The sequence below is a fragment of the Talpa occidentalis genome, unplaced genomic scaffold, assembly GCF_014898055.3.
Source record: "Talpa occidentalis isolate TD23 unplaced genomic scaffold, MPIMG_talOcc4v2.1 talOcc4.4, whole genome shotgun sequence".
In the NCBI taxonomy this organism is placed as follows: domain Eukaryota; kingdom Metazoa; phylum Chordata; class Mammalia; order Eulipotyphla; family Talpidae; genus Talpa; species Talpa occidentalis.
In genome coordinates this window covers 143,429,951-143,455,234 of record NW_023604295.1, presented here as the reverse complement: position 1 = coordinate 143,455,234, position 25,284 = coordinate 143,429,951, and the positions used below count along the sequence as shown (strand labels likewise).

The 25,284-nt window shown below is 48.0% G+C and overlaps 1 protein-coding gene across 8 annotated transcripts; it reads right to left on the bottom strand.

Moving 5' to 3' along the window:
* Window positions 1-246: 246 nt before the first annotated feature.
* CDKN2AIP (CDKN2A interacting protein) lies at window positions 247-11,465 on the bottom strand. Of its 8 annotated transcripts, none has more exons than XM_037526482.2 (7): window positions 11,024-11,322; window positions 10,278-10,408; window positions 9,585-9,844; window positions 3,399-3,744; window positions 3,151-3,291; window positions 1,846-1,917; window positions 247-1,306 (listed from the first exon to the last, which is right to left on the bottom strand). In XM_037526482.2, exons 1-4 carry the CDS (start codon window positions 11,293-11,295, stop codon window positions 3,670-3,672), a joined length of 738 nt encoding a protein of 245 aa, XP_037382379.1. In that variant the 5' UTR covers window positions 11,296-11,322; the 3' UTR covers window positions 247-1,306; window positions 1,846-1,917; window positions 3,151-3,291; window positions 3,399-3,669. The 8 variants fall into 8 exon arrangements, with proteins under 8 accessions (XP_037382379.1, XP_037382382.1, XP_054557039.1 ...); XM_054701065.1 differs by lacking the exon at window positions 3,399-3,744 and having other exon boundaries at window positions 767-1,031; window positions 1,156-1,306; window positions 8,474-9,844; XM_037526485.2 differs by lacking the exon at window positions 3,399-3,744 and having other exon boundaries at window positions 250-1,306.
* Window positions 11,466-25,284: the final 13,819 nt, after the last annotated feature.

The window sequence follows — 25,284 nt, the reverse complement described above, 5'->3', positions numbered from 1 at the left end:
GAGAGACAGGAGAGGTCTGGTGCGCCATGTGGGTCACCTCCTTGGCTGGGGATTGAACTTGTGCTGCAGAGGCTGAGCACAGCTTCATAGTGCTGAGACTTAACCCTTTGCGCCACCAGGGAGGACCAGGGAATTTTTTCTCATTTTCTTTGACACTTTTGGATGACCTCTCAAAAGATAAGATCAACATGCCAACTTGACACTATGTATCTCAAAGTGGAAACTGGCCCCTATCACAGCAGAACCTTACGAACATACGATGAGCAACTACTATTTGTCCCCAAATTCTGCACATTCTTCTAAGTGCCGATTCCATTCTGGCTTCACCCTGGGAAGGCTCATTCTTATTCCATCTCTGCTGCCACTGACCACACTTCTCTGTAGCTCTTCCTTCCCAATTTACAAATGTACAAGAGCATTTTTTTCTTTGCTTATCAACAATTTCATTTTAACATGTCATGCAAGCTTTCTTAGTCACAAAAGTATCTCTGAGCGTCAGCTGCTCATGCGACTTGAAGATCCTGAGTGTGAGCCAATACCTGCAAAGTCCCTCAGGCTGCCAGTTTTTAGGTCCAAGTATCCCCTTTGGGGAACTGTTAGTATTGGGGAGACATGTGTGAATACACCCGATGTCAGGGTGAGTGCGTGAGAAACACATCACCTTTGCTTGGCCAGGGCAGCCAGCCGGTCACGGGGCTCACTGGCTCTGAGTGCCCCCCGCCAGCTCCCAGAGCCCTGCACTCACCCCTGAACCCACATGCTCTCTTGGATGGTGGGAGAGCACTGAGAACTTAAGTTCCCAGACTTTCCCTGGCGGCCTGGAAGAGCGTGACCCCACGAGGCTGCCATGCTCCTCTGTTCCTGTCACCACTTTAGGGTGTGCGTGATAAAATTTACAGTCCTTAAAGGCAATTGGTGTGGCTTTTTAAAAAGTGCCTAGGATTTACCTGTTATGGCTGTGAAAAACGTACCGCAGAAAGTCCTAATAATGACACGTTCCCTTTCGGCGATTTGTCCAGTTGTCCTGAGAACTGTAAATCCAGAGATGTATTTTGCTCAGCAATGAGAGGTTGACATTTCACATTCATGTGGTTGTCAAGCAATAACTAAGAAGGGCAGTTAGCCACAGGGCATTTTTTGTGGCTATTATCATACCCTCTAGCCTCATTTTGGCGGAGTTGCGGTTCTGCTCCGTCTGCCACATCCCGAAGAAGGCTTGGAAAACTCAACAATTGTTTTGCCATTGTAGCAGCAGTGTTACTGCTGTAGCTTAGCCCGTAAGAAAAAGTCGGTCATCTAGGGGTACCTGGAGGAGAAAGGGTCTCCTTAGTATATGCTTAGAATTAGATGGCAGAGAAACTGCATGTGGTTAGACATCATTTCAAGCAAGTTTATCCAACTCAAGCGACGCGTGGATGCAGGAGGAGCTATTGTTAAGGCGTGTCTCCCCCTCTGCATGCAGCAAGGCAGTCACTACTTGTCACTTATGAAGTTAAAAAACCAATGTTCTGAAGATAAATGATGATGGTGGTGGCAAATTCAAGCCTCTCTGCAGTAAGCAGACTAATGGACCCCCACAGAGAGCCCTGTCCTAAGTCCTAGGCCCTGATCCCTATGCTTTGAGAAGGTTGTATTACATGGCAAAGGAGAATTAAGATTGCAGATGGAATTAAAGTTGATCAGATCATGGACCTATCAGGTGATCTTAAATAGGGGGGTTATCCATGTACCCCCAATATAATCACAGGGTTCATACAAGTGGAAAAGGGAGGCCGAGAAGTTGGGGTCAGACAAAGGAATGTGACAGCAGAGGTAGAGCCAGTGTGAGGCAATTCAAGGGCTCACCTGAGGGCTCAGCGGGTGTCGAAGGTGACAGAAGTGGACTATGAGCCTTGGGCATGCCACTGGCACCAGAAGCTGCAAAAGGCAAGGAAGCAGGTTGTCCTTCAGAGCCTCTGCAGGGGAGACAGAGCTGCCCACAACTTGTGTGTGGGAGACTGGCTTGGGCTCTAGCCTAGAGGTGTGTGAAGGCACCATGTTCATGGTAATTTGTTCTGGCAGCAATAGAAAGTCAACATGGTGTTAATAGTTTAAAAACTCTGCCATTGTTCTCAAGAGTCAGTAGGGGGGCCTCCCCTGGTGGCGCAGCAGTTGAGCACTGGGCTGCAAAGCTGCCGGCAGTCTCTGCAGCGCCGGTTCAATCCCCGGCCACCGGCGAGGGTCCCACATGGTGTGCAGACCTCTCCTGCCGCACCCGCTGCTCCCCTCAGCAGTGTATTTCGTCAGTCTGCCTGTTCTGCTCCCTGCTCTGGCTCTGGTGAATTCTCTCACCCTCCCACACTTCTGACTGTACCCAGTGCTTGCATAAATAAATAAATTAATTTTAAAAAAGTCAGTAGGGACATTGCTTTGATATGTGGTTACCCAGATTCCCTTATAATAAGAAGGGATAAATTTTAAATTCTTTTTTTAAGATTTATTTTATTTATGCATCCAAGAACTGGGGTATAGGCCAGAGGAGCAGGGGGTGAAAGGATTCACCAGAGACAGAGCAGGGAACAGAACAGGCAGACTGATGAAATACACTGCTGAGGGCAGCAGCGGACGGCAGGAGAGGTCTGCTGCGCCATGTAGGATTCTTACTGGCCGGCCAGGATCAAACCTGTGCTGCAGAGGCTGTGGACTGCTTCACAGTGTGGCACTCAACCGCTTGTGCCACAAGGGAGGCCCCCAATCAAGTCCTTTTTATCCACCTCTGGGCCCTCCTAAGGGGTGATACGTCAGATGTCACAGGATGAACAAAGCGACCTCATTAAACAAATGCTCATCACTCACACGGGTGATTCTGACACGCATGAAGGTCTGAGGCCAGGCCCCTCGCCTCCCGTGCCTGCCTCCCTTCTCCCCAACTTCCACCAGGGCTGGAATGGACCCTGTGACGTCCTTGCACACCCTGGTGCAGACCTCCCTAAAGCCACAGGATCCTTCCTCTCCTGTCTGCATCCCAAGGGCAGAGTGACTGCTAGACAATGTTACAGGGAGGGCAATGAATATTTTCAAAATAGCATTATTTTACATTTTTTTCATAGTTTTCAATTGCATTCAACATACCGAGATGAAATACAAGGACAGACAGAAAGGGGCACGTACTTTACCCCACACGGGTTTCCAAGCCGCAGGTTGAACATGCATGGAAACTGTCCTGCGGAGCATGGTGCAGGCAGCAAGATGAAGTACACATGCTTCCATGGATGGCTAGTCTTTATTTCATAAGGACCGTTTTTAACTTAGCTAGTGTAGAAAAAGAGACAGGATTAGTGAGCTTTATCAATTTTTTTTAAGGCTTCCTAATTTAAATAAAATTTCTCAAATTTTCCTCAAAGTGTGGCTGCACTTACTGTTTCCTGAAATATATGAAACAAGTATGGCAGCATGTTTGGTTGGTGTTCACATTCGTTGCCCCAAATTAAACCAAGTCACTGTTTAGTTTTCTGTATGAAGACTGGATTGAAGTCCCTGCTTCAGTATTTGTTAGTTCTGTGATTTGATGGGAACAATTCAAAAGTCTTGCTTTCTCATTTGTAACATAGGATCAACAACATTAACCCACTTGGGGGGCCCATGACAGCAGCACACCGCAGGCCCCCGGGGAGTACTTTGTGCTGAGTTTCATTTCTTTGACGTAGCAATGACTATATGGACATCCAACTGAAAATTCTTGAACTTCAATGTCCTTATGGATTTCTGTAATTACATTTCACAGTAAAAAAGAAGTGGCAGCAACTGTTAGTGTGAATTATATACTAATTTATGTGCTGGTCCCTTAAGCCTGACCCGAGTGCCTACTAATTGCTGATTCTAATATGGCATGCTACTTGAAAAACAAGTAGTAAACGTGGTTTTCTCCTTAATCCGTTCTAAAAGCTGTTGCAGAAGGAAGCTGGCATCCACCCTGGGCCTTCTCATGGCTAAACCTCTTTCTGCTCCAGTCCAGGGAGGTGCTGCAGGATTTGAGAACGGATGGGAGAAGCCATTCCTTCAACGGAAATAGTTCTGCTCTGAGTGGTTCCATTTTTCTTCAAACTTCTAAGTGAAGTTTGAAAACCACTGGTTATATATTACAGAACTCGGGTTTCGTAATTTCAAATTCCTACTTACCTGAAAAGACTTGCGACAAGAGGTGATGCTTAGCTTCTTATGCATTTGTACTGACATTCCTTCCTGTATCATGTCAGATGTATTATACACCCACTTCTAGATGCCTTTGTAGTTCCAGGGACTATTTTACTTAGTTTGGCTGTTTCCTGATGATTTTCAAGGATTCTGATTCTATTCGTTTTTACTATAAAGAATGCCCTTCGGGCCTCCCCTGGTGGCGCAGGCGGTTGAGCGCAGCGCTGTGAAGCTGTTCGCAGCCTCTGCAGCGCCGGTTCGATCCTGGCCGACCGGCGAGGGTCCCACATGGCTTGGCAGACCTCTCCTGTCTCGCCCGCTGCTCCCCTTAGCAGTGTATTTCGTCAGTCTGCCCGTTCTGTTCCCCGCTCTGTGTCTGGTGAATCCTCTCACCCTCCCACACATCTGGCCTGTACCCCGGTTCTTGTATAAATAAATAAATCTTAAAAAAATAAAAATAAAAGGTGCATCATTTAAAAAAAAAAAAAAAAAGAATGCCCTTCGTGTTTAGTGTTTTCCTTTCCAAATTAAAGTCAATTTAGATTGGGACCTCGCCCACTGCATTTCTTGCTGCATAAACAGCAAAGAAACAGAACTTTAAAAATTAATACTCATTTTCAGATAATGAGTTTTAAGAAGGGGAATCGGAAAGTAGAGAAAGTTGATAATAAAAAAATGAGAAAGAGATGGCTCCAGCTGGATCACAACTAAGCTGTTTGCAGGAATGCCAAGGAAATGTGAAAAATCTGTTCATATTTTTCTTGCAGAGCAGTGGAAAAAAGAGCCTGACAACCACTTTTATCTAGCTTGGCTTAAATGGTAGTAAGTTACCAAGAACTTTTCATCAACCACAGAAGATATTTTTTAATGCTAAAATATACACTTACCAGTTTCTAGAAAGTGTGTTAATACAGGACTTAGGCACAATTTTTCAGACCAAGTCCACAAATTCCCCTTAAAACACAACAGCACAAATATAGGACTGACCTGTTTGCCAGTTGCTGCTTCTGCTACCTTCCCCTTACTCAGGAATCTAAACGGTAGGGAGAAATCTCCATCACGCTGCTTGGCAGGGAAAACGATGGTCTGTTCACACAGATGTTGGATCTGGCTTTTGATGATAATGTACAAAAGTCTTGGAATCACACACTTCCTAAGACAATTATGCCAGCCAGTAACGACAGTAGGCAAGCCCCAAGAATTTGGGCTAAAAACTTATGACAATACCATTTTTCAGTCAACTTTCCATTTTACCATTTGAAAAAAAATCCTGATTTTACAACCAGGAAGTCTCAGGACATCATTATCTTGTCTCATTGACTAAAAAAAAATCTGTTATTCTGCACCTCTATCATCTAATTTTTTAAACATTTATTTATGCACATAAGAACTGGGGTACAGGCCAGATGTGTGGGGTGGTGGTGGTGAGAGGATTCACCAGAGTCACAGTAGGGAGCAGAACAGGCAGATTGACTGAAATACACTGCTGAGGGGAGCAGCGGGTGAGGCAGGAGAGGTCTGCTGCGCCATGTGGGTAGCTCCTTAGCTCAGGATCGAACTCAAGCTGCAGTGGCTGTGGACAGCTTCATAGGTTGCATCTTAACCCCTTGCGCCACCAGGGAGGCCCAGACTCAATTTTTGATTGCAAATTTACTACACCCACATGGGATGGTTTGCTAGTTGAGAATATAAGACATGCAAGTACTAAGAAATATTATTAAGCACAAAAGCTCCTGATGTAACTCATTTAAAAAAAATTAAGCTTTGGTGAGATGTTTCAGTCACTTAAAAAAACTGGTAGAGAGCCTCCCTGGTGGCACAAAGGGTTAAGCACCGCACTATGAAGCAATCTGCAGCCTCTGCAGCATAAGTTTCTTCCCCAGCGGGCCAGGTAGCAACCCACATGGTGAAGCAGACCTCTCCTGTCTTACCCGCTGCTCCCCTCAGCAGTGTACTTCAGTCAAGTCTGCCTGTTCTGTTCCCCACTGTGTCTCTGGTGAATCCTCTGACACACACCCACTGCCCAGCCCCCGCCCCCCACCTTTGGCCTGTATGCATAAATCAATCTTTAAAAAAAAAAATCAAACTGGTAGAAAACCAAAGCCTAAGGGGGTTTTCAGAAACTTGAGTGAGAAAGGTTAAGAAGCATTTCAACATATTGAGGGCTGAGATCTGGAATGATAGGGATTTGCAGAACTTGATCAGTTTCATTTGTAAAATGGGCCAAATGAGAATAGGTCATTTCAAGAGTGTGAGGAAGTGCAAACACGTAAGCAATAAACTATGACAGCCTGTGCTACACGGCACACCATCAATGTATCCTGAATCTTCGCAGGTCCGGAAGGGAAATCTGAGTTCTCCTGTACACATGAAGTTAAAATTTAGAGGCAGAACCAAGATTCTATCTCAACAAGATTTTAGGTTTTTCTCCAGCATTCTGTATTATCTTGAATTTGACATACACATTTCTCTTCAATCAGGGACTCTTTAAATTTTTATTACTTTTTTAAAATCATAGCAAATGCTATGAAAAGCTGTTTCACATGAAGTAGCTTCCTCAAACTCTACCCCATCAAAGCCTTCCTATAATTATTTTTATATTGACTTGAAACAAATTCATTTAAGAAATTACCAAACTTGGGCCTCCCCAGTGGCGCAGGGGGTTGAGCTCAGCACTGTGAAGCTGTCCGCAGCCTCTGCAGCACCGGTTCGATTTCTGGCTGACCAGGGAGAAACCCACATTGGCAGACCTCTCCTGCCTTGCCCGCTGCTGCCCTCAGCAGTGTACTTCGTCTGTCTGCCTGTTCTGCTCCCTGCTCTCTGATGAATTCCCTCAACCTCCCATGCTTCTGACCTGAAACCCAGTTCTTGTATAAATAAATCTTAAAAAAAAAAAAATTACCAAACCACCTAGTCGGAGATATGATGGAAACCTCTTGTAACACTTGGCGCCTCTTCCTGGCAATCACTGTCCCACAAAATACAAAGTGAAATAAGGAGAACTGTGTTCACAAGACACTCAGGTTATTGTTTCTCACAGTAAAGGAAACCAGTTTATAGAATAGGGACTTATGTATCCAATTTATCCTCAAAAATCAGTCATTTATAAAGGTCACCTGGTAAAATACTGATTCTTTCAGGTAAGCAGAGTGTCCACATCCATTATTTCCAGAATGCAGAGTTTCTACATAAGAGTTCTACATCAACTTTCCTATTCCAAGACAAGTGGCACATAAAGGTATTTTCTTCATTTGTCTCTGTACTTTACCACCACTACTGCTCACTGCAGAGAAAACCATGAGAAAGGTCACAAAGAAAACCCCTTGGGCCAGTTTGAGCTCAGCTGTCCAGGCTGTTCTGAGATCTGTAAACAAAACCTCCTAGCTCCAGTTTTGAAAACTGTAACTTCCCTACCCATAAAAGGCTATTCAGATCACCTTGCGAAACTCCCTGGTGCAGTTTCCAACAACCAGACCATTTGTAGGAATTGGGAATTACTGATGGGGGGAGGGGATGTGGAAGGAGAGGCAAAAAAAAAAAAAAAAAACCACACAACTTCTTGAAAAGGTAAAATAGCTTAAAGCATTTAATATCTAAACAAATCAATCTGTTAATAGTAGTCACAAAATATGCTTAATATAGAAACCCACATTTATGTCCTTTAAGAAAAAGTGTAAATTGTTTTACCTCAAAACATAAATTAATCCACTTAAAGAATCTGCAGCAGTCAAAATTATGGTGAATTTTAAACAACTTCAGAATAAAATAACCTTAAGTACTTTATACTGCTTTATATCTAAAAAATGCTTACAACTTCTCATAAAAATAGTCTGAGGCAACTATTTTTTCTCTTACTCTTTAACAGACATGTTCAGCAATTTTTAAACCCTAAGCTTTACAGCTTCCAGACATTCAAACACTATGGTCCCCTTTTCATGTGAAAGTTTATTCAGCTAAGGGAAAAAAAAAAAAGCATGGTAGACAACTTAATACATTTTCACCAAATTGAAAGTAGTACAAAAGTTTCATGACTCTACAGAACTACACATCGTACCTAATTTATCATTAAAAATAGAAGACAGTCTTTTCTTAAGCAAATAAAGCAGCATCCAGGTATGCTGCATATGTGTATCTTTCAATGTCTACTGTCAGTCATAAATTATTTACAATTTCTACTGTGTGAAGAGAACTAGAATGTAAATTTTCTGCAAAACTGGAAAAAAGCAATACAAAATTTGTGAAAGCCTATGTTTTATATTATACAAAAGTAAGCCATTTTTTTTCCTCCAATGCCAGATACCTGCAGTGCTGCTTTGGACATATTATAGTAGTTCTTGCGGATGTTTTAATGCCGGAGGTAAGTTTACGGGCCTTGATTCTTCATCAAGGAGCACTAGGTCTTCTATTTCGCTGCCTCTGTATTTCCTTTTACATATTCTTACCACCACCTTTTTCTTGAGAAACAACTTCAGTGCTTCTCTTGATGCAACAGCTTTTGCATTTTCTTTGCTTTTTCCACAGCCAGTACCCAAATACACAGACTTGCACCTCAATTCACAAACAATATTTTCTTGAGAGCTCTTATTTTGAGGCAGGTCTGCCAGTTCTTTTAGTGGGACAAAAAACACATCCAGTGTTGCTTTCAAAGCCTCTATGGCTGCATTCAGGAGCTCTCCATGATTCACATTGGGACTAAAGCCACCAACAGCTACCAACTTCCACGCCACCGTTTTATACAGTCTATTGAAAAAAGGCTGCTTCTGTTTCACATCTTCATTGGTTAACTTGCAATAAGAGAATTTGACAGAACTCTCACTTGACTGTGAAGTACTTTTAGAAGGCAACTGTGATGTGCTAGTCTGAGAACTACTCTTAGAGGCCAGCTGGGACACACTTGCTAAGGAAGTGCTTTTGGAAACCAGAGATCCACTGGGCTGGGAGCTGCTCTTAGAAGCTAACAGTGATGCAGCTACCTGTGAAGTGCTTTTGGAAGTCAGCATTGATGTACTTGTTGAGGTGCTGCTGCTCTTGGGAGTTAGCAAGGATGTGCCTGATGAGGAACTGTTTTTAGAAACTGATGATGAAAGACTGGCCTCTGAACAAGTTTTGGCAGTTAACCCACTTGAAGCTGTCTCTGAACAAGGTTTAGAAGACAACAATGGCAACTCTACTTCCGAGCTTCCTGAGGACCCCAACAAGGGCACCTCTACCTCTGACGTGCTTTGAGAAGCTGACACTGAAGAGCTTTCCAAAACACTCTTTTTAGGTGATCCACTTTGTTGTCTGGCATCAGTGGATTGGGTCACATGACTATTTACACTGGATTTCAACAATGAAGAGACAAGCGATGCTGAACTGTGTTTATCTGGAGCCTCTGCTTCAGAAGCTTTTCCAGACCCTGCCACTGTTACCTGAGAGGAAACGCTGCTGCTGCTTTGGCTGGAAACAGACCGATCTCCATCACTTGCCGAGCTGTTCTGACTGGAGCCAGAGCCCCGAGCTGAGTTCCCACTGCTCTCAGACTTGGTAGAGGACCCAGGACAGGTTGAGCTGTTTTCTTGCTGGGCTGACGCTCGCTCTGTTTTGACAGACGTTTTTGCAAGTTCTTGCTCAACTGCAGAACTGTTTTTCCCTTCCGTGACTCGCTTTTTCAATGGCTCCTCTACCCCTTCTGAAAAGAAGGAAAACATACACGTGACCAAGTCTATCTCATACCGTGGAGATAAAAACTTACAAGACAGATTACTTGTTAAAGTTAAGAACACAAGGCAAAAATATTTCAGGACTACCGTTTTCTTTAAATACTGCAGAATCACATCATTAATTTCTTAAAACAGCAAAGATTAACATCATTAATGTCTAATATTAAAAAATGAACAGCATAGACATCTGACGCTTCAGCATCTGTAACAATCAACGGAAACCATCAAATGCAAAGCCTAAAACACACAGACACATAATTTAGGTTTAACATTCCAACTTGATTAATCACATTACATTTTCAATGCTAGCTGGTTAAAAAAATTAGTAACAACATTAATTCCTAATTATATCAAACTTAAGTTCTAAACTCCTATGTATGGTCACATCTATGATCTGCTAACCATTGCTACTCGATATCCCTCTTTTCTTCACCTTGGCAACCAGTTCGTCTCTTGTGGTATGGGTAGGAGCATCTGTCACTTTGATGCCTTCCGCCATACTAAGTATTTTATCCATAACTTTTTGAGGATACCTGAAAAAGAAGGAAAGCGCACTTTTTAAAAAGCTACGACTTCTAAAAAGAATAACTGTAAGGAAGAAAAAAATCAAAATCAACAAGCAACTATAAACCAGAGACACACTGTGGGGGGGGGGAGCGGGGAAAGGAGGGAATGGGGGTCAAAATACGACGGGTGCAACTGCATGGAGAATATAAAAATAAATAAAAAAAATAAAAAGCTACGACTTCTGGCGCGCCGAGGCGGGCCGCGGGAGCCGCATTTCCTGGTGGGAATCCACCAAGTGCACCAACCGCCAGGAAGTCTCGGTTTCCTGGAACCCCAGAAACAAATGTCCCCGCGTCTGGGAGGCGGGGTCCGCCTTACCGACCTTTCAACTTAGCGTCCGTCCACGAGTGCGCGGCGGGCCCCTCCGCCGCCGCCGGCGCCCCCACCAGCGAGGGCACCCCGGGGCGGGGCCGCGTCGGGCCGGGCAGCGCTGCCCCCCCACCCTCGGAGGGCGGCCGGGCCCGGGGTTCCCGCGCTTCGCCGCCTCCCCTCCCCGCCAGGCGGGTCCGCCGAGGGCCCCGGCCGGGCGCGGGCGGCGGGCCCCCCGGGAGGGCGGCGTGGGGGCGCCGCGCCCCACTCACCGGCACCCGAGGAAGACGTGGTTGGCCCAGGCCATGGAGAAGGAGATGAGCTGCTGCAGCGGCCGGCTGCGGGGCGCGCTCTCGGCGCCGGCCGCCTTCTCCGCGGCCGGGGCGGCCCCGTCGGCCGCGGGCGCCAGGTCGCCGGCGTTGCGGAGCAGGAACTCCCGGCGGTGGCGCCACTGCTTGTCCGTCTCGCCGTCGCCGCGCAGCGCCTCCACCCAGGCGGCCACCCGCGGGTGCTGGCTCAGGTACTCCGACACCTCCTGCGCCATGTTGGGCCTGCGCGCGGCGGAGGCCGCGAGCCGACTGCACCGGCGGAGAGGCGGGGGGCGCGGGCGCGAGCGGCCCTGCGGCTGCGGCCTGCACCGGCGGCCTCCGGAGAACGCCCCTCGGGAGGCCCCAACACCCCACAACAGCACCGGCAGCCGCCGAACCGCCCACTTCCGCCCGCCGCCGGCTCCTTCCCTTTTATAACCTCGCCGCCGCCGCGCGCACGCGCGCCCTTCCGGCGTCAGCCGCCTCGCCCAGAATGCTCTGCGGCGCGCGCCGCTGCGGCTGCGACGGCGCCCGCGAGGGGCGGGGCCGCGGGCTTGGCTCCTCCCACCCGCGAGGGCGCGACGCCAGGGGGTGCGCCCGGGGCGCCGGGGCTCGGCTTTGTGACGCCGCGTGCTGTGTGCCCGCCGCGTTCCTGCCGCTCTGGGCCGGGCGGCGCGGGGAGGTGTGCGCGGCGGGCTGGGCTGGGCTGGGCTGGGTTGGGGGCCCCCGCATCCGGGGTCCCACACCCGACCCGGGCGGCCCTGCCCCCCTCAGCCGCCGCGGCGCGGCCGGGTCGGTGCGCTTCGCCCCGACGCGCTTGGTTTGCGCCGGGCCTGAGTCAACAAAAGCGCGCCTCCATGTTGGCGCGAGGGCAGATGGCGGCGGCCCCGTCGGCCTCGGGGCTGCGGCGCCCCAACAATACCCCGGGCGCCCGGGCTGCACCCCGCCCCCCCTCAGTCGAGGCGGCCCCGGGAGCCCCGGCCCCGCGGGGCGCCTTGGGTTCCCGCAGTGCAGCCCGGGCTGGGTCGCCTACTCTCACTTGTGTTTTCTTGGCCAAGAGCAGGTTTCCTCAGGGTGTCTGTAGGGTTCCCTGCAGTTCACAGCGTCGCCGCGGCCCGGAGGCGGCGTAGAAATAAATGTGCCTGTTTCGCTGCCGCCCCAAATCCTCTGTCAGCTGTTTCGTCCTCGTGGTCTCCTCACATGCGAGCGGCCACACTCGCTGCCCCTTGTCTGTTGTCGGTGTTTTCCAATTCAGGGACTGGTGTACTTTAATCAACTTTAATAAATGATAGGTAATTGCGAAACTTATTTCCAATAAATGTTGTAGACTTTGATATTAAAATGCTTAAAATTAAGAAAAAGCAGGCAAAAAAGTGTCACTTAGGTGAACCAAAAGTGTTATAGAGCAACCCCGATATTAAACGGGTTCCTGGCTGTGGGTCCTCACCCGCGCGCTTTAAAGGGACTTATGAATACTCTACTACAGACACACGCAAAAGGGTTAATAAAAGGTTTATTTACAAGAGAAAAAGAAATAAGGAAAATGTACAACTCAGGGAGAAAATAGGGAAATAAAGTCTTTAATGTGTCCGACCCGAACCGACGACCTGGAAACCCAAAGTCACTCTCAGAGCTGGCCGGACGCTGCGAGCTGGCTGAGAGCCCAAAAATGGAGAGAGCCCCCAAAGCCCACGTGTCTGCCTTTTATATCCACCTGGCTGCTTCACCCCACCCTCAGGTCCCAGCCACCTTCCCTTTGGTGGTGATGGGATTTGGAGTTCCCAGTGTCTTTGGCTTTGGCCTGGGGTGGGGGTGGAGTCCACAAAGCCTGTATGGGATTTGCTTTGGGACAGCCTTTTCCCCCTAACAAAAGGACTGTGCAATTTATATACAGGCTGAACAATCAATCCAGTTATTAATATGAAAATAAGAGGGCCCGCTTTCCTGCCATGCCAAATCAGGTTGTATGAAAACACACGCACAAAGAAATTTTGAGACATGGGACTTTGCAATGAAAGTTGCTGAAACCTACCAGTTTGAAAAATGAGAGACATTTTATGGGTTTTCCTTTCATGAATTCTTTTTCTAGGGAAAAAGCAAATAAACGAATCTTTGATTACCAGATATTTGTGAATTTCAAGTCAAGAATGTTATATTTTTCTGGCCGTGTAGCCTTCCACCCTTGGGCTTCATTGCCTTAAAGGGAGGGCAAATAGCCTGAAGTTCAAAATAATTTTTCAAAGAAACCTCAAAGTCTGAAAACTGGAGTACTTATTTGCAAGCCCCAGGTGCTTGACAAAAAAGATACATGTATTTTTCTTTATGAATCTTGAATGTTGATTTTGCATATGAAAATTATGGGCATAGACCATGGACTACAAAGTTGAAAATAGCATGTATTTAAAACAAAAATCTTTCTACCATACAGGAAAATTCTTTTCTGGGTAGAGGGAGTTAAGAGAGAAAAGTTGAGAAGAGAATTGGGGAAAATCACTGGGGGGTGGGGTGGTGTTGGCGAGGTGTGTTGGTGCCTCCTGGTCCTGTGGGAGAAGACAGCCCAGTGAATTCCCTGAGCAGGGCGTGGTGGGGTGGCCTTGAGAGGGGAGCACAGAAGGGGGATGCCTTTCCTACCTCTGATAACAGCCAAGGTTGCTTACCCAGGGAGACATGTTCTGAAAAACATCATGGGCAATTTCATAGTTGTGTGACTGTCACAGTTGTAAACTATGCAAACCTACTGTTAGATGGTAGCACCTTCAGCACACCTGGGGCATATACGGTGCCTTCTGTGGTCGATCATAAACCAGGAAGAACATGTAACTGAATAACCCTTTCTCCCTCAAACACACACACACACACACATACCCCTTGTGTCTCACAGGCCAAGAGAAAACCAGAAAGTTCTAAAGAGAGAGAGGAATGGGGAGGTACCAGATACCTGCCAGGCACCATGGTGCACTTGAGGCTCAGGGGTGGAGAGCCCAGGTGGGCAAAACAGGCTGCAGCTAGCTCTAACATCAGACCACTGGGCCTAGTTGGGGTCAAGTGAATACTGGGAGCCCTGAGATGCTCCTGAAATGATGCACGTGCCCTGCTTGTGCCTGGAGTTCAGACAGTTCACTCTCAGTGGGCCCCACAGGGAAGACGGCACAGAGAGAAGCCGCAAAGGGCGCTGGGATGGCGGTTGAGCAGGCGCCCATGGAAAATCTGATCAGATGAGCACAGGAAACTCCTGGTCAACTGAGAAATCTCTCCATCGCCCCCAAATTGAGTTCTAAACCGCAGGTGAATGAATTCTCTTACATTCGCGAGATTTGAGTTTTCTATTGTAAGTGGAAGCACATTTGTTGAACCTGCTGCTACATCTGTGTCTCTAAGATACTCAGTAAAAATTCCAGCAGCACACAGGCCTTTCTGCAAGATGGCTTCCCCATGATCCCACACCTTGGGGATGCCCGGTCATAAAGGTGATGGCCGAAGCCAGTGGTTCCTAGGCCTGCCTGTGAGCCTGAGGCCGAGCCGGCCCAGCAACCTAGTGGATGGCGTGGTGGAGATTGGGACTTCACTTAAGCAACAGCAGACAGTGAAGGGAAATTTACAAAACAGTGTAAGCGGTGACAAGTCAGCCAGGTCACAATGAGGCACTGTGGCCTGAAAGGTAAAGAGAAGGTTGTCAGAAGAAGGTGGTCCCCTGCATGAGTAACCGCAGAAAAACTCCAGAGGGAACCCAGCACGCAAGTCAGGGGCAGAGACTGGAGCCAGAGGTAAAGGCTGGAGTTTAGCAAAAAACAGCTTTCATGGTGTGAGAGAGGCACCCCGGATGTTGGGGTGAGTTGGAGGAAGGGAGATGCTTGACTCTGGAGAAGGTCATGGGATTTGGCAGCTTTCCAACTAAGATGGGAGTAGCTTGAGCGCGAGCACCCGCCGACCGAGAGGGGCTAGTAGAAGGACAGCTTTGTCACCTGCTCAGTTAACATGGTGGCTGGGCTCCTGGGGCATGTAAGGCTTGATGGCTGGGCCAGCAGGGGAGAGGAGGAACTTAGTGCTAAGGCACTGTCCTGCTGTCCACAGAGGGATGCTTTTAAAACCATATATATATATTTAAGATTTTTTTTTTTTTAACAATAGCTAGGGTATAGGCCAGAGGCGCGGGAGGGTGAGAGGATTCACCAGAGACAGAGTGGGGAACAGAACAGGCAGAAGGACTGAAGACACTGTTGAGGGGAACAGCGGGGAGACAGGAGAGGTCTGCCTCGCCATGTGGGTATCTCCCTGGCTGGCCAGGAATTATACCTGTGCTGCAGAGGCTGCAAACAACTTCACAGCGTTGTGCTCAACCCAGGAGGCCCTAAAAACATTTTTATTACAGAATTTTTCAAACACATACAAGGCAGAAGCAAACGTTATAATGAAGGCCATGAACCCAGCTTCTGGTTACTGTATCTGTCCCTCCCCACAGTGCCCCATACCCACTGCACTCTGCTAAAGCAAATCCCAAACATGTCCCTTTTCCCTGTAAACACGGGATTCTTCCCTTTTCCGAATTTACTACAGAGAGCACTACTTCCAAGGCACAGGGAAGAGGGTGGGAGGGACAAGGGAAGGGGGTAGGGGCAGCCTCTCCCTTAGGTGCTCTTGGCTCTCAGCCAGCTGCACGGTTTCAAGCTGCTTCTGGCGGACTCTGCCGCTTGACCTTTGCACAGCAGCACCTCCTGGGAGAGTCTGCTGCGAACAGAACAACTGGCACCACCTGTGCTCAGTGAAATGTTAAGTATTTCAGGTTGTATCATTTTTTTTTCCTTTTGCATAGGTCTGGCACCAGACAGAGCTCTTCATGGGGGTTGAGGTGCTCAGGAAAAGTAGGGCAGCTAGCAGTTTCTGCAGAAGTGGAGGGGCTGGGATCCAACAGGGGATAACGTTTGCTTCTGCCTTGTATGTGTTTGAAAAATTCTGTAATAGAAATGTTTTTAGGGCCTCCTGGGTTGAGCACAACGCTGTGAAGTTGTTTGCAGCCTCTGCAGCACAGGTATAATTCCTGGCCAGCCAGGGAGATACCCACATGGCGAGGCAGACCTCTCCTGTCTCCCCGCTGTTCCCCTCAACAGTGTCTTCAGTCCTTCTGCCTGTTCTGTTCCCCACTCTGTCTCTGGTGAATCCTCTCACCCTCCCGCGCCTCTGGCCGATACCCTAGCTATTGTTAAAAAAAAACTTAAATATATATATGGTTTTAAAAGCATCCCTCTGTGGACAGCAGGACAGTGCCTTAGCACTCAATTCCTCCTCTCCCCTGCTGGCCCAGCCTGTTAGCCTCCTGTAGACACAGGCGTTCTCTATTTTAAAAAAAGGGGGGTTTGTAAATATGGAGGTGGGACGTAGAAGTGAAGTTCCATGTGGGGTTGGGGGAGATGCTTGGGATGGATATTTTAGAGATGGCGATCAAGCTGCCTGCTTGCTAGCAGTCCTCTACTACCATCCTTAAACATAGTTTAAGTTGTGGCCATTAAAACAAAACATACTGGTACATGCACGGGAAAATGAAATGTTGCAAAACAATGCAAAGTCTTTAGACAAAAGTGGAGGTCTCCCTTCTCACCTCTGTTCCCACTCTGCTGACATGAGCATTAATACTAATTTCTGTCTGTTTCTGGGGTGGGGGTGCCCCTACCCCCTTCTGGGGGTGGGGTTTCCAGATGATACACTTACATTTCTGCTTCTTGATTGTTTACATTTAGTCTAAAGCTGTCATGCTTTCCCTCCAGAACGTGAGCAGTAAATAGGTAGACTCACGCTACCCCCTCCCACTTCCCAGTTTCTTATATATTTTTTTAAAGATTTATTTATTTATACAAGCACTGGATTACACGCCTGACACACCAGAGGGTGAGAGAGTTCACCATAGACAGAGCAGGGAACAGAACAGGCAGAAGGAGCAAAGTACACTGCTGAGGGGAGCAGCGGGCGGCAGGAGAGGTCTGCTGCACCATGTGGGTAGCTCCCTGGCCTGCCGGGGATTGAACCGGCGCCGCAGAGGCTGCGTACAGCTTCACAGCGCTGTGCTCAACCCCCTGCACCACCGGGGAGGCCCTTCTTAGTTGTATTTTTATTCTTCTTCTGTTGATCACCTGTCATGCATTTAAATTAACTGTTCCCACCTCATGTAAGAAAGTTCTAGAGTGGAGACCGTACTGCAGATCGCTGGACATGAATGGAGTCTGGCTTTGAGGGAACCTGGTCCCTGGGGGTGAACTGGCAGCAGGCAGAGATCAGTCCCCACTGACCCGCAGCGTTTGTGCCGTCGTTTTTACATCGAGCCTTAACACTAATGAACGGCAAGTTTGTGTGCTGCTATGGGAAGCAAATGAGATTGTGAAGTTACATATCGCATGGGGATGCGTTTCTAAAACAGCAGTGAAACATCAATGAAAGTGAGATAGGATGTGATTCCACTAGCCCTTCTCCTGGGCTCCGGCAATTACCTGGACTTCAGAAAGCCCCTTGGCATCTACTGTTGTGAGGAAATAGCGAAGCGCGGGCCTCCACTGCCTGTTCCCAGTGCTAGCCTGACTCATTTCTGCTGCAAGTGACCAAAAATTATGACTTGAAATGACTCTACATAAACAAAAAGGGGATTTAAGGGCATGTGTTAGCCCTGTTCATTCAGGGGAGGAGATAGTGGATTCCTGACACAGAAACAGTGTAACCAAGAAATGAGCTTCTGTTCTCCTGTAGACTTTGCTCTCTCTGGGTTAGCTGCCATCTGCAAGCTCTTGGCACACAGTGACACCAGGTTGGAGGCGCCCACATCCGCCCTGATCATCATTCCACAACTGCAGGAGAAAGAGAACTTCTTTCCTGCTGGTCCAGCCGGTGTCTGGGGTTGTGTTAGGAACCCAGGGATTCTCTTGAGTCATGTATCTATCCCTTAAATAAACTCTCTAGCCAGGGCTGTGAGATACTCTGGTTGTGCACGCCTGAGTCATGTGCCTAATGAGCAGTCAACACCCAAGGAGGGTCAATATCACACAAGCAAAACAACCAACTCAATAAGTCAAGGGATTTACACTCAAGCAAACAGAAAAGACATTGGCACGCGTAGGAAGATCAAAGTACCGGAAAGGATTTTCTTTAATCGAGGTAATATTGGTTGCAAGACTACGCATTGTTTAGGGGTACACGTTCACACTTCTTTGCAAATGCATGTTACCAGACCACAGCCACCACCAAAATACTAGCAGCCCTCTGCTCCCCTCCATTGGGCCCTCCACCCTCTGCTCCCCACCATCCCCTGCTGGTTACCTCAGTTCTGCTGTCAGAACCCAAGGGTTTGATTTTATTTGCTTTGTTTCTTTGTTTTCCACACATGGGTGAGATCACCTGGCGTTTGTGAGAAAAGATTTTTTTAAAGGATGACAGCAAGCAGTTTCAAATGAACCAGACAATTCTGTGGGAGGCGCTTGTGGTCGCCTCACACCTCTAGGTGTGAAGAAGGGGGTGAGGAGACAAGAGGAGCAGTGGAGGGGCAGGGGGCAGTGGATTTTTCCCCAAAGAAGGAAAAAGCCCCAAGAGCTTTAGAGTGGGGTGCAGAGTCCCTGGAAGCCCTATAAAAAAAGAACCCAGCACCCTGACCCTGCGGTCCTCCCGTGGAGAACCTCCTGCTGCCAGGAGTCTCTTGCAAGAAACCTGAGCTTGCTACGCTTCCGGCCGGTGTGCCGGTGATGGTTCCTCAGCCGCTCGGACACAAGAACCCACCCGTTCGACGCCCGTTCAGCAACAAGATGACCTCCTTTCTCCACGTCTTAGCCAAAGTGATGAACATATAGCAATCCTTAGATCCCTTAGTATTGCTTCACAGACAGCCTCACCACAGAGAATTTTATCTTTTTAGCATGTTCTTCTTAATATCAACATGAGGCTTTAATATATGTAATTGCCAGTCTGCTTGTGAAACTCTTCACCTGTGCCTTATCCCAGAATGGGGCAGAGTTAAATCTAGGGGGAGATACAGATAGACATCAGAAAAAAGTATTTGGAGAAGTACAGCTCAAGTTTCCACAAATTAATAAACTTGATTCTGGTTCTTCACAGTCATGGCGGGGGTGGGGGCTTAAGGTGGTGTTTATTTTGTCAATAAATGAAGAAACTGACTCAAAGTGGCTAAGTGATTGCTCAATGTCAAATAGTTAATGGAAGAACTGGAATGAAAATCCAAGGGACATAGTCCATCTGCCGGCTTCTGGGTTGGGACTGTCTCCTGTCATGTAGTGCTCCTTAGTGGAACTTAATTAATCAGTAATTTTTATTAATTCACCAGGTGTGGTGATTGCAAAAGAGATGGGAACTGAGCTACGATTGGGAAGTTCAGACACGAGGTTGCAATAGCAACAATTGATTTAATTACTAGGCAATTTGGAAACTAGTACCAGGAAGGATATGAAATGTGTGCGTGTCTAAACCCTGGGGCCCCAGGACATGAGTGTGTTATCACCTTCAAAAGCTGAATCGCAGAGGAAGTAGAAAGGCTGTTCCTGGAGATATCTGGGAAGCCAAATGAGAGGGCTGTGTTTAATTTAGCGGGTAAGAAAATTCTTCAGGAGTCAAACATCCCGGGGGTTGAATTCTGGCTCCATTATTTACCACTATTGTGGATTTGGGCAAATTAGTTGACTTCTCTGTCTTCTTCGAGTCTTCAGTCCCTTAACTGTAAATCAGGGGGACCAGCAATAGAATATGGATCTGGAGGATTAAGTGAGAGCACGTGTGTCAAGAGATAGGTCAACACCTGCGCTGTAGCTTCCAGCCAATACATGAGCTTGAAACAGGTTTTAGGTTTTGTTTGGTGATGATGCAGTCGTAATAACTGGTGCTTTGGTTTATGCGAATCACAGCGTTGCAAATAAACTGAGCTCTGCGGATGCAAACCTCAGTCCACAAACTCAAGGTGTGTAAAGAAATGTAGCTCTTACTGTGACAGAATTCATTCCCTTTTCTAAGGTCCTATTCTACCCACCGGTAGAAGCTGAGTTTCAGTCCATTCAGAGTTTGAGTGTCCGTTCCCGGTGGTTTTCATAGTGTCAAGACAAAGGGGTTCTGGGTGGAGGTCAAGGTGAGAATCCCCGGGCCCCTGAAATATCCATCTTCCCTCTCCATGTCTGGCCCACGTAGGCCTGTGTAGCCGCTGCTTCATCCTCCTCGTCCTGGCGGCAGGCGTCTGTAGGCCAGGGGCTCCCCTTGCTAGCCCTGCTTCTCTCGGGCCCAGGGAAACATTCCAGTGCCCACTGCACCATGCTGGGCACGCAGGTGCTCCAGGAGGCTATTTCAGGTCACCTCGCCTAGCTGCATCCCATAGTCACGTCGAGTCCAGCGCCGCCTGCCTGGAGAAGGGGCTCTGGACATCTCACAGCGTCCCTGGAAAGTCCCCCTGGGAATGAAGCATGGGGCACTTCGCTCCAGGTGCTCAAATGCAAAGCCCACCTGCTGGGCTTTCCCATCCTCCACTCTCCTCTCCCCCCACCCCTCTGTAGTTCAGCCTTGGGGGTAAGGGTGGAAGGGCCACGGGACCCCTTCTCACACAGTAGCCTAATTCTCTTGCTTCCCTCCCCTTCAAGTTCTTCTTTCCTTTGGAGAATTTCTTACCAGGATAACAGGGAGTTTGGGTCTTCAGAGTTCTGAACTACTGCAGTGCCCTACCTGGAACTGTGCTCTGTCAAGGTCAAGGTCTTGCTTCTTATGCCTCCTACAGTTTGCTGTATCTTGTCCGAGGCAGTGACCACAGAACGCCTCTCCTCTCAAATACTGGCCGGAGAGTTAGAAAAGCCCCATCTACCTCTGGAATCCCCCGAGGAAAATGGGAGAAGGGAGCACCTTTAGCCACGACGGTGGAAGCCCCCTCAGGTGTTACTACTAGAAGGTAATGTTAATAAGCAGTTCCTCTAGTCCACAGAGTGGACCCCAGGAATATCGGGGTTGATGAGTCATTCCTCTATTCCTTCATTCTACCAAGTACCTATTCATTGGTGCCCCCCCCCACCCATGAGGCCAGTGTTGTAAAATACAAGGGGGGGAAGTAAGGCAGAAGAGCAGAGAAGGGTTTCGCCTACCGTTGAACCAGAAAGAGAGAGCGGTACTTTGCTGGGCTACCAAAGCAACATTTAAAAATCCCCTTTACTTCTCCCCTCTGATGTGACTGTTGGTTGAATAAGGATGAGTTTTTAAAAACCTCAATTAATTTTAAGGAAGGAAACAAAGTAAGTGTTTTTCTTCGCACCAGGGAAGGCAATTTTGATGTTAAACACGTCATTGAGAGTGGTAATACTATGCAGTTAATTTTAAAGATGGAACAAAAGAATGTTTTCATTCTCACTGGGGAAGGCAGTTTTAAACACCTCATTGAGGGTAGCACCGCCAGGCTCATCTGGGACTTGGTAATAGCTCCTCTTGACAAGACAACACTGAGAACACAGGGTGAAACCCACCAGCACTTAGGCGAGTTTTCACCCCCACCTACTAGCAAAGACACATTTTCTCTATTTCCTAAAAGAAGTGTTAGCAGCGCAATCCAATTATTTTTACAATGCCAAGTCTCATGGAGATGAATTCAGGAGCTTACTCCGTTGATTTCAGTGGGGCTTGGTGGGGTGAAATTGATTCCACACGGCTTTGATACAGAATGAAGAGTAGGGAATTTTTATTCACATTTATTTATTTTGCCAAGCTAGAGCTTAAGAGGATCAGCGTGCTCCTTTTAGCACAGCCTCATGAAATGGGAACTAGTAAATTGGAAGGGAAAAGAATGAGTTATGTTACCCCCACAGTCATGAATTTGCTTATTATTGTGGGGGAAATCTGATTAAACTTTTTGGTAAACTTGGGACTGGATCTGGGCCTTTGTTAAAGGCTTGGGCTGAGAAGCGCAAGGGTTGGGACATCCTCTCCTCTCCCCACCCCAGTGACTCTGGGTCGGAGGATTCTGGATCTAGTATAATTGACAGTCTAGTATCATTTTGGGTGTCTTAAATGAGAAATCATAATGCACAAGTGATTGGTTCAGAAAAAGGAGATGTATACACACACACACACACACACACTGGAGGGAGAATGACGTCAATTCTAAATTACTTCCATTTTCTTATATCAGAGATTTATGGCATTCTATTGATACAGGGCAGCAAGGGGCATTAAAACTGGCCAAGGACACTGCCCAAATAGTTTACCAGTCACTGTCTGAGTTCTTCACACACATGCGCACAATTGCAGGACTACTCAGGCTCAGAGAACAACAGTGGAATTTATTTAACAAACCAGGGAAAACCAAAGAGTTACTGAGGCCAAAAATAGCCGTTTACCTCATCGGAAGCAGTGTCCAGTGTTTTTCAGTTGTAAACAAAAGCAGCTAAGATGGCATCTTCTGCCACTGAGGAGGCGGCATTCCTCTCTGGAACAACAGGCCACGTGTCCAAGATGTCATCTTCCTGCCTCTGCTGACCTGGAGCACACAGCACCCAGACCCCAGGCCAGGTTTCAACTCATGAAGACAACAGAAGACACAACAGGAGACACTCTTGGAGCTGCCAGGATGCCCAAGCATAGCACCAGACAAGCGACACTCAAGGCAGCAGCTGCAGCGGCTGAACAACCCCACAAACGGCCTCGTTCACACAGCTCAGTAAGGCACCCAGTTCTGCCTCCAGCTCCAGGTCTTCGCCTTCTCTGCTGGGCTGTAACAGCAGCAAAATCAGGAATAGTTTCAGTGGCTCAGCTACTTGCAAAGACTCCGAACTTTTCTTCTCAGAGGTTGGCTGCAGAGGCCTCCACCTTCAGCGACCCACAACAGCCCTCTGGAAGATTGGTGTGGTGGGGACCAAAACCCACTGACCCCAAAAGGCTGAAGATCTGAAAACCTCTGAATCCTGAGTACTGAATGAATCTGTCCCCTTCTCCAGTCCCTTCTATATTTTATCCGTTGTTCCACCCGCAACAGACCATACTTTTTAGCATTGTCCCTGGGGCTAGCTAGCCTCACCAGCAGCCCCCTCCAGGGTGCACCACCTGTAACAGTCTTTTAGCTCCACCCAAGGGTTACACTATTACTGCAGACTCCTTAAGAATAATGAGATTGTTTCCTCATTTTTAGGAAATTTAGGAACGATTAAGGAACAGATCCCAGAGAGACCATTGTGAAGGCTGATAGTTGCTTTCAGGCTGGCATTCTTTCTACTAGGTGTGTGGTTTCAAGAAGAGAAGCAATTTCCATGGAACCACTTGAAACCCTCTAGTCAGATACACAGGAACCACCACTTCAGGGCACAAGATGCTGGAAAATGAAGCCCATTTGGGGGACTCGAAATTCCTGACAAGGCAAGGAGAAAACAGAATATGAGCCCTCACACCACACGTTGCAGAGAGCCAGGGCATCCACAAGCAGCAAGTGTTTGGCATGACCTGATGTGCGAGCCTCTGGCATGGGGGACGCCCACCGCCCTGAGCTTCCAAGATGGTGCCCTCCACGCTCCCCACTGGGAACAGGAAGTGTTCCTGGAAACACTGCTGAGGAATCTTCCTTTGGGGGATTTTTACATCCAGGAACTTAATTTCATTCTTATCAAGGCATCTTTTTGTAATTTGAAAGGTTTTGAATCTATTAAGGGAATGCATATAAAGGAATCGTGGTTAAGCAGTAAGATAATGTTGGCCAAGTACTCTGCACTGAAATCCTGAAAAAATAGGGCCTCCCTGGTGGCACAGGGGTTTAAGTCTCTTCACTATGAAGCTCTCAGCAGCCTCTGCAGAATGAGTTCCATCTCCGTCCAGGGAGCTGACCCACGTGGCGCAGCAGACCTCTCCTGTCTCCCCGCTGCTCCCCTCAGCAGTGTACTTAGTCAGTCTGCCTGTTCTGCTCCCCACTCTGTCTCTGGTGAATCCTCTCACCACCATCCCTCAGACCTCTGGCCTGCACCTCAGCTAGTGTATGCATAAATAAATAAATCTTTTTTTAAAAAAGGAAATCCTCAAAAAGTAAAAGCACTCTAGAAATATAAAGTATATTATCCTATTGTATGGCAGGAAGGGCCAGAGCAGGAGCTCTATGATCTGAGCAGACGGTGTAAGAAGTCCTGGAGCCCTCAGTGGCTTTTCAGGCTTTTATTGGGATTTACCAGGTACACAGCAGGCAGGGGTGCTGGGGGGCCAGGAGGCTGGCAGGCCTCCCAACCCCCAGCAAGCCTTCACTCTACCTGGGCTCTCCGGCCTTCTCTGGTGGTCTCTGCTCTCGTTCATGGTTCTCTCTGCTTCCCGTTCACTCTTCTGTTCATTCTGCCGGCGTCCCCGTGAAACTGCCCTTATAAGCCCAGTCTCAGCCCAGGTGAATCCCATCTCCATATGCCCACACCCTGCTCCAGGTGCCGCCATCAGGCATGCATTCAGGATCGCAAGGATCCGTCATCAATTCTAATGGCGGGAGGGCAGAAAAGCCTGATGCTTTTTAGCTTACCTTACACCTATTTATTTAGTTTCAGAATAATATGTATATTACGTTAGCTTTTACTCTGGAAGGCCGTTTTTCTCTGGGTGCAGTGACGGCTATCCCAATGCAGCTGAGAGAAGCTTCAATAGCTTTAAATGTTAATATAATTTTTCTGTGAACTCCGTCACATGACTGACTATAGAATCCACTCTTGGATGTTTCTGTTTCGCTCCGGGTTAGCTAGAATCTTTCATCCTTTGTGCTTTCCCAGCTCTCAGGAATCTGAGGGAAGTTGCTGATTGCTCCGGGCTTTGTTCTTTATTAGCTTCAGTCAATCTGCCCAACACTCCACTTTTCCTGCCTCCTTTGAAGACTCACGAATTCCTGCCTCGAATCACAGCGGTCATAGCCTCTGTCGGAAGCGCAGGTTCGGGCTCACCCCATCTCTCTCAGTCTTTCTCACAGCCCTGGGGACGGAGTCCTTGGGGATTGCACTTAAGTCTGCCGACCAGGTCTTGAGCCCCAAGTGTCGTGCTGACACGTGCTCCGGGGGGCTGAGAAAGCTGCCTTCCTGTGCCCATCCCACCGAGCCTTGTGCTCTTGGCCCAGAGGGGCCTTTTCCTTGCAACTGCCAACCACAGTCCAGGCCTGCCTGTGCAGCAAGGCTTCCAAATCCAAGAGGTGCCTTATCTCTTCTGGATCTTTCAGAAACCCAGGCCCGGCCTGCACTTCCATGTTTCTGGGCACAGGGAGAAGGCGGCCTTGT

What these genes read in the sequence shown, in the direction of transcription:
- CDKN2AIP (XM_037526481.2), bottom strand. Translation starts at nt 11,295, where the DNA reads ATGGCGCAGGAGGTGTCGGAGTACCTGAGCCAGCACCCGCGGGTGGCC. An exon ending in CACGTCTTCCTCGGGTGCCG is followed by an intron (nt 10,409 to 11,023) that starts GTGAGTGGGGCG and finishes CTTCTTTTTCAG; the next exon opens with GTATCCTCAAAAAGTTATGG. An exon ending in AGGGATATCGAGTAGCAATG is followed by an intron (nt 9,845 to 10,277) that starts GTTAGCAGATCA and finishes CCTTCTTTTCAG; the next exon opens with AAGGGGTAGAGGAGCCATTG.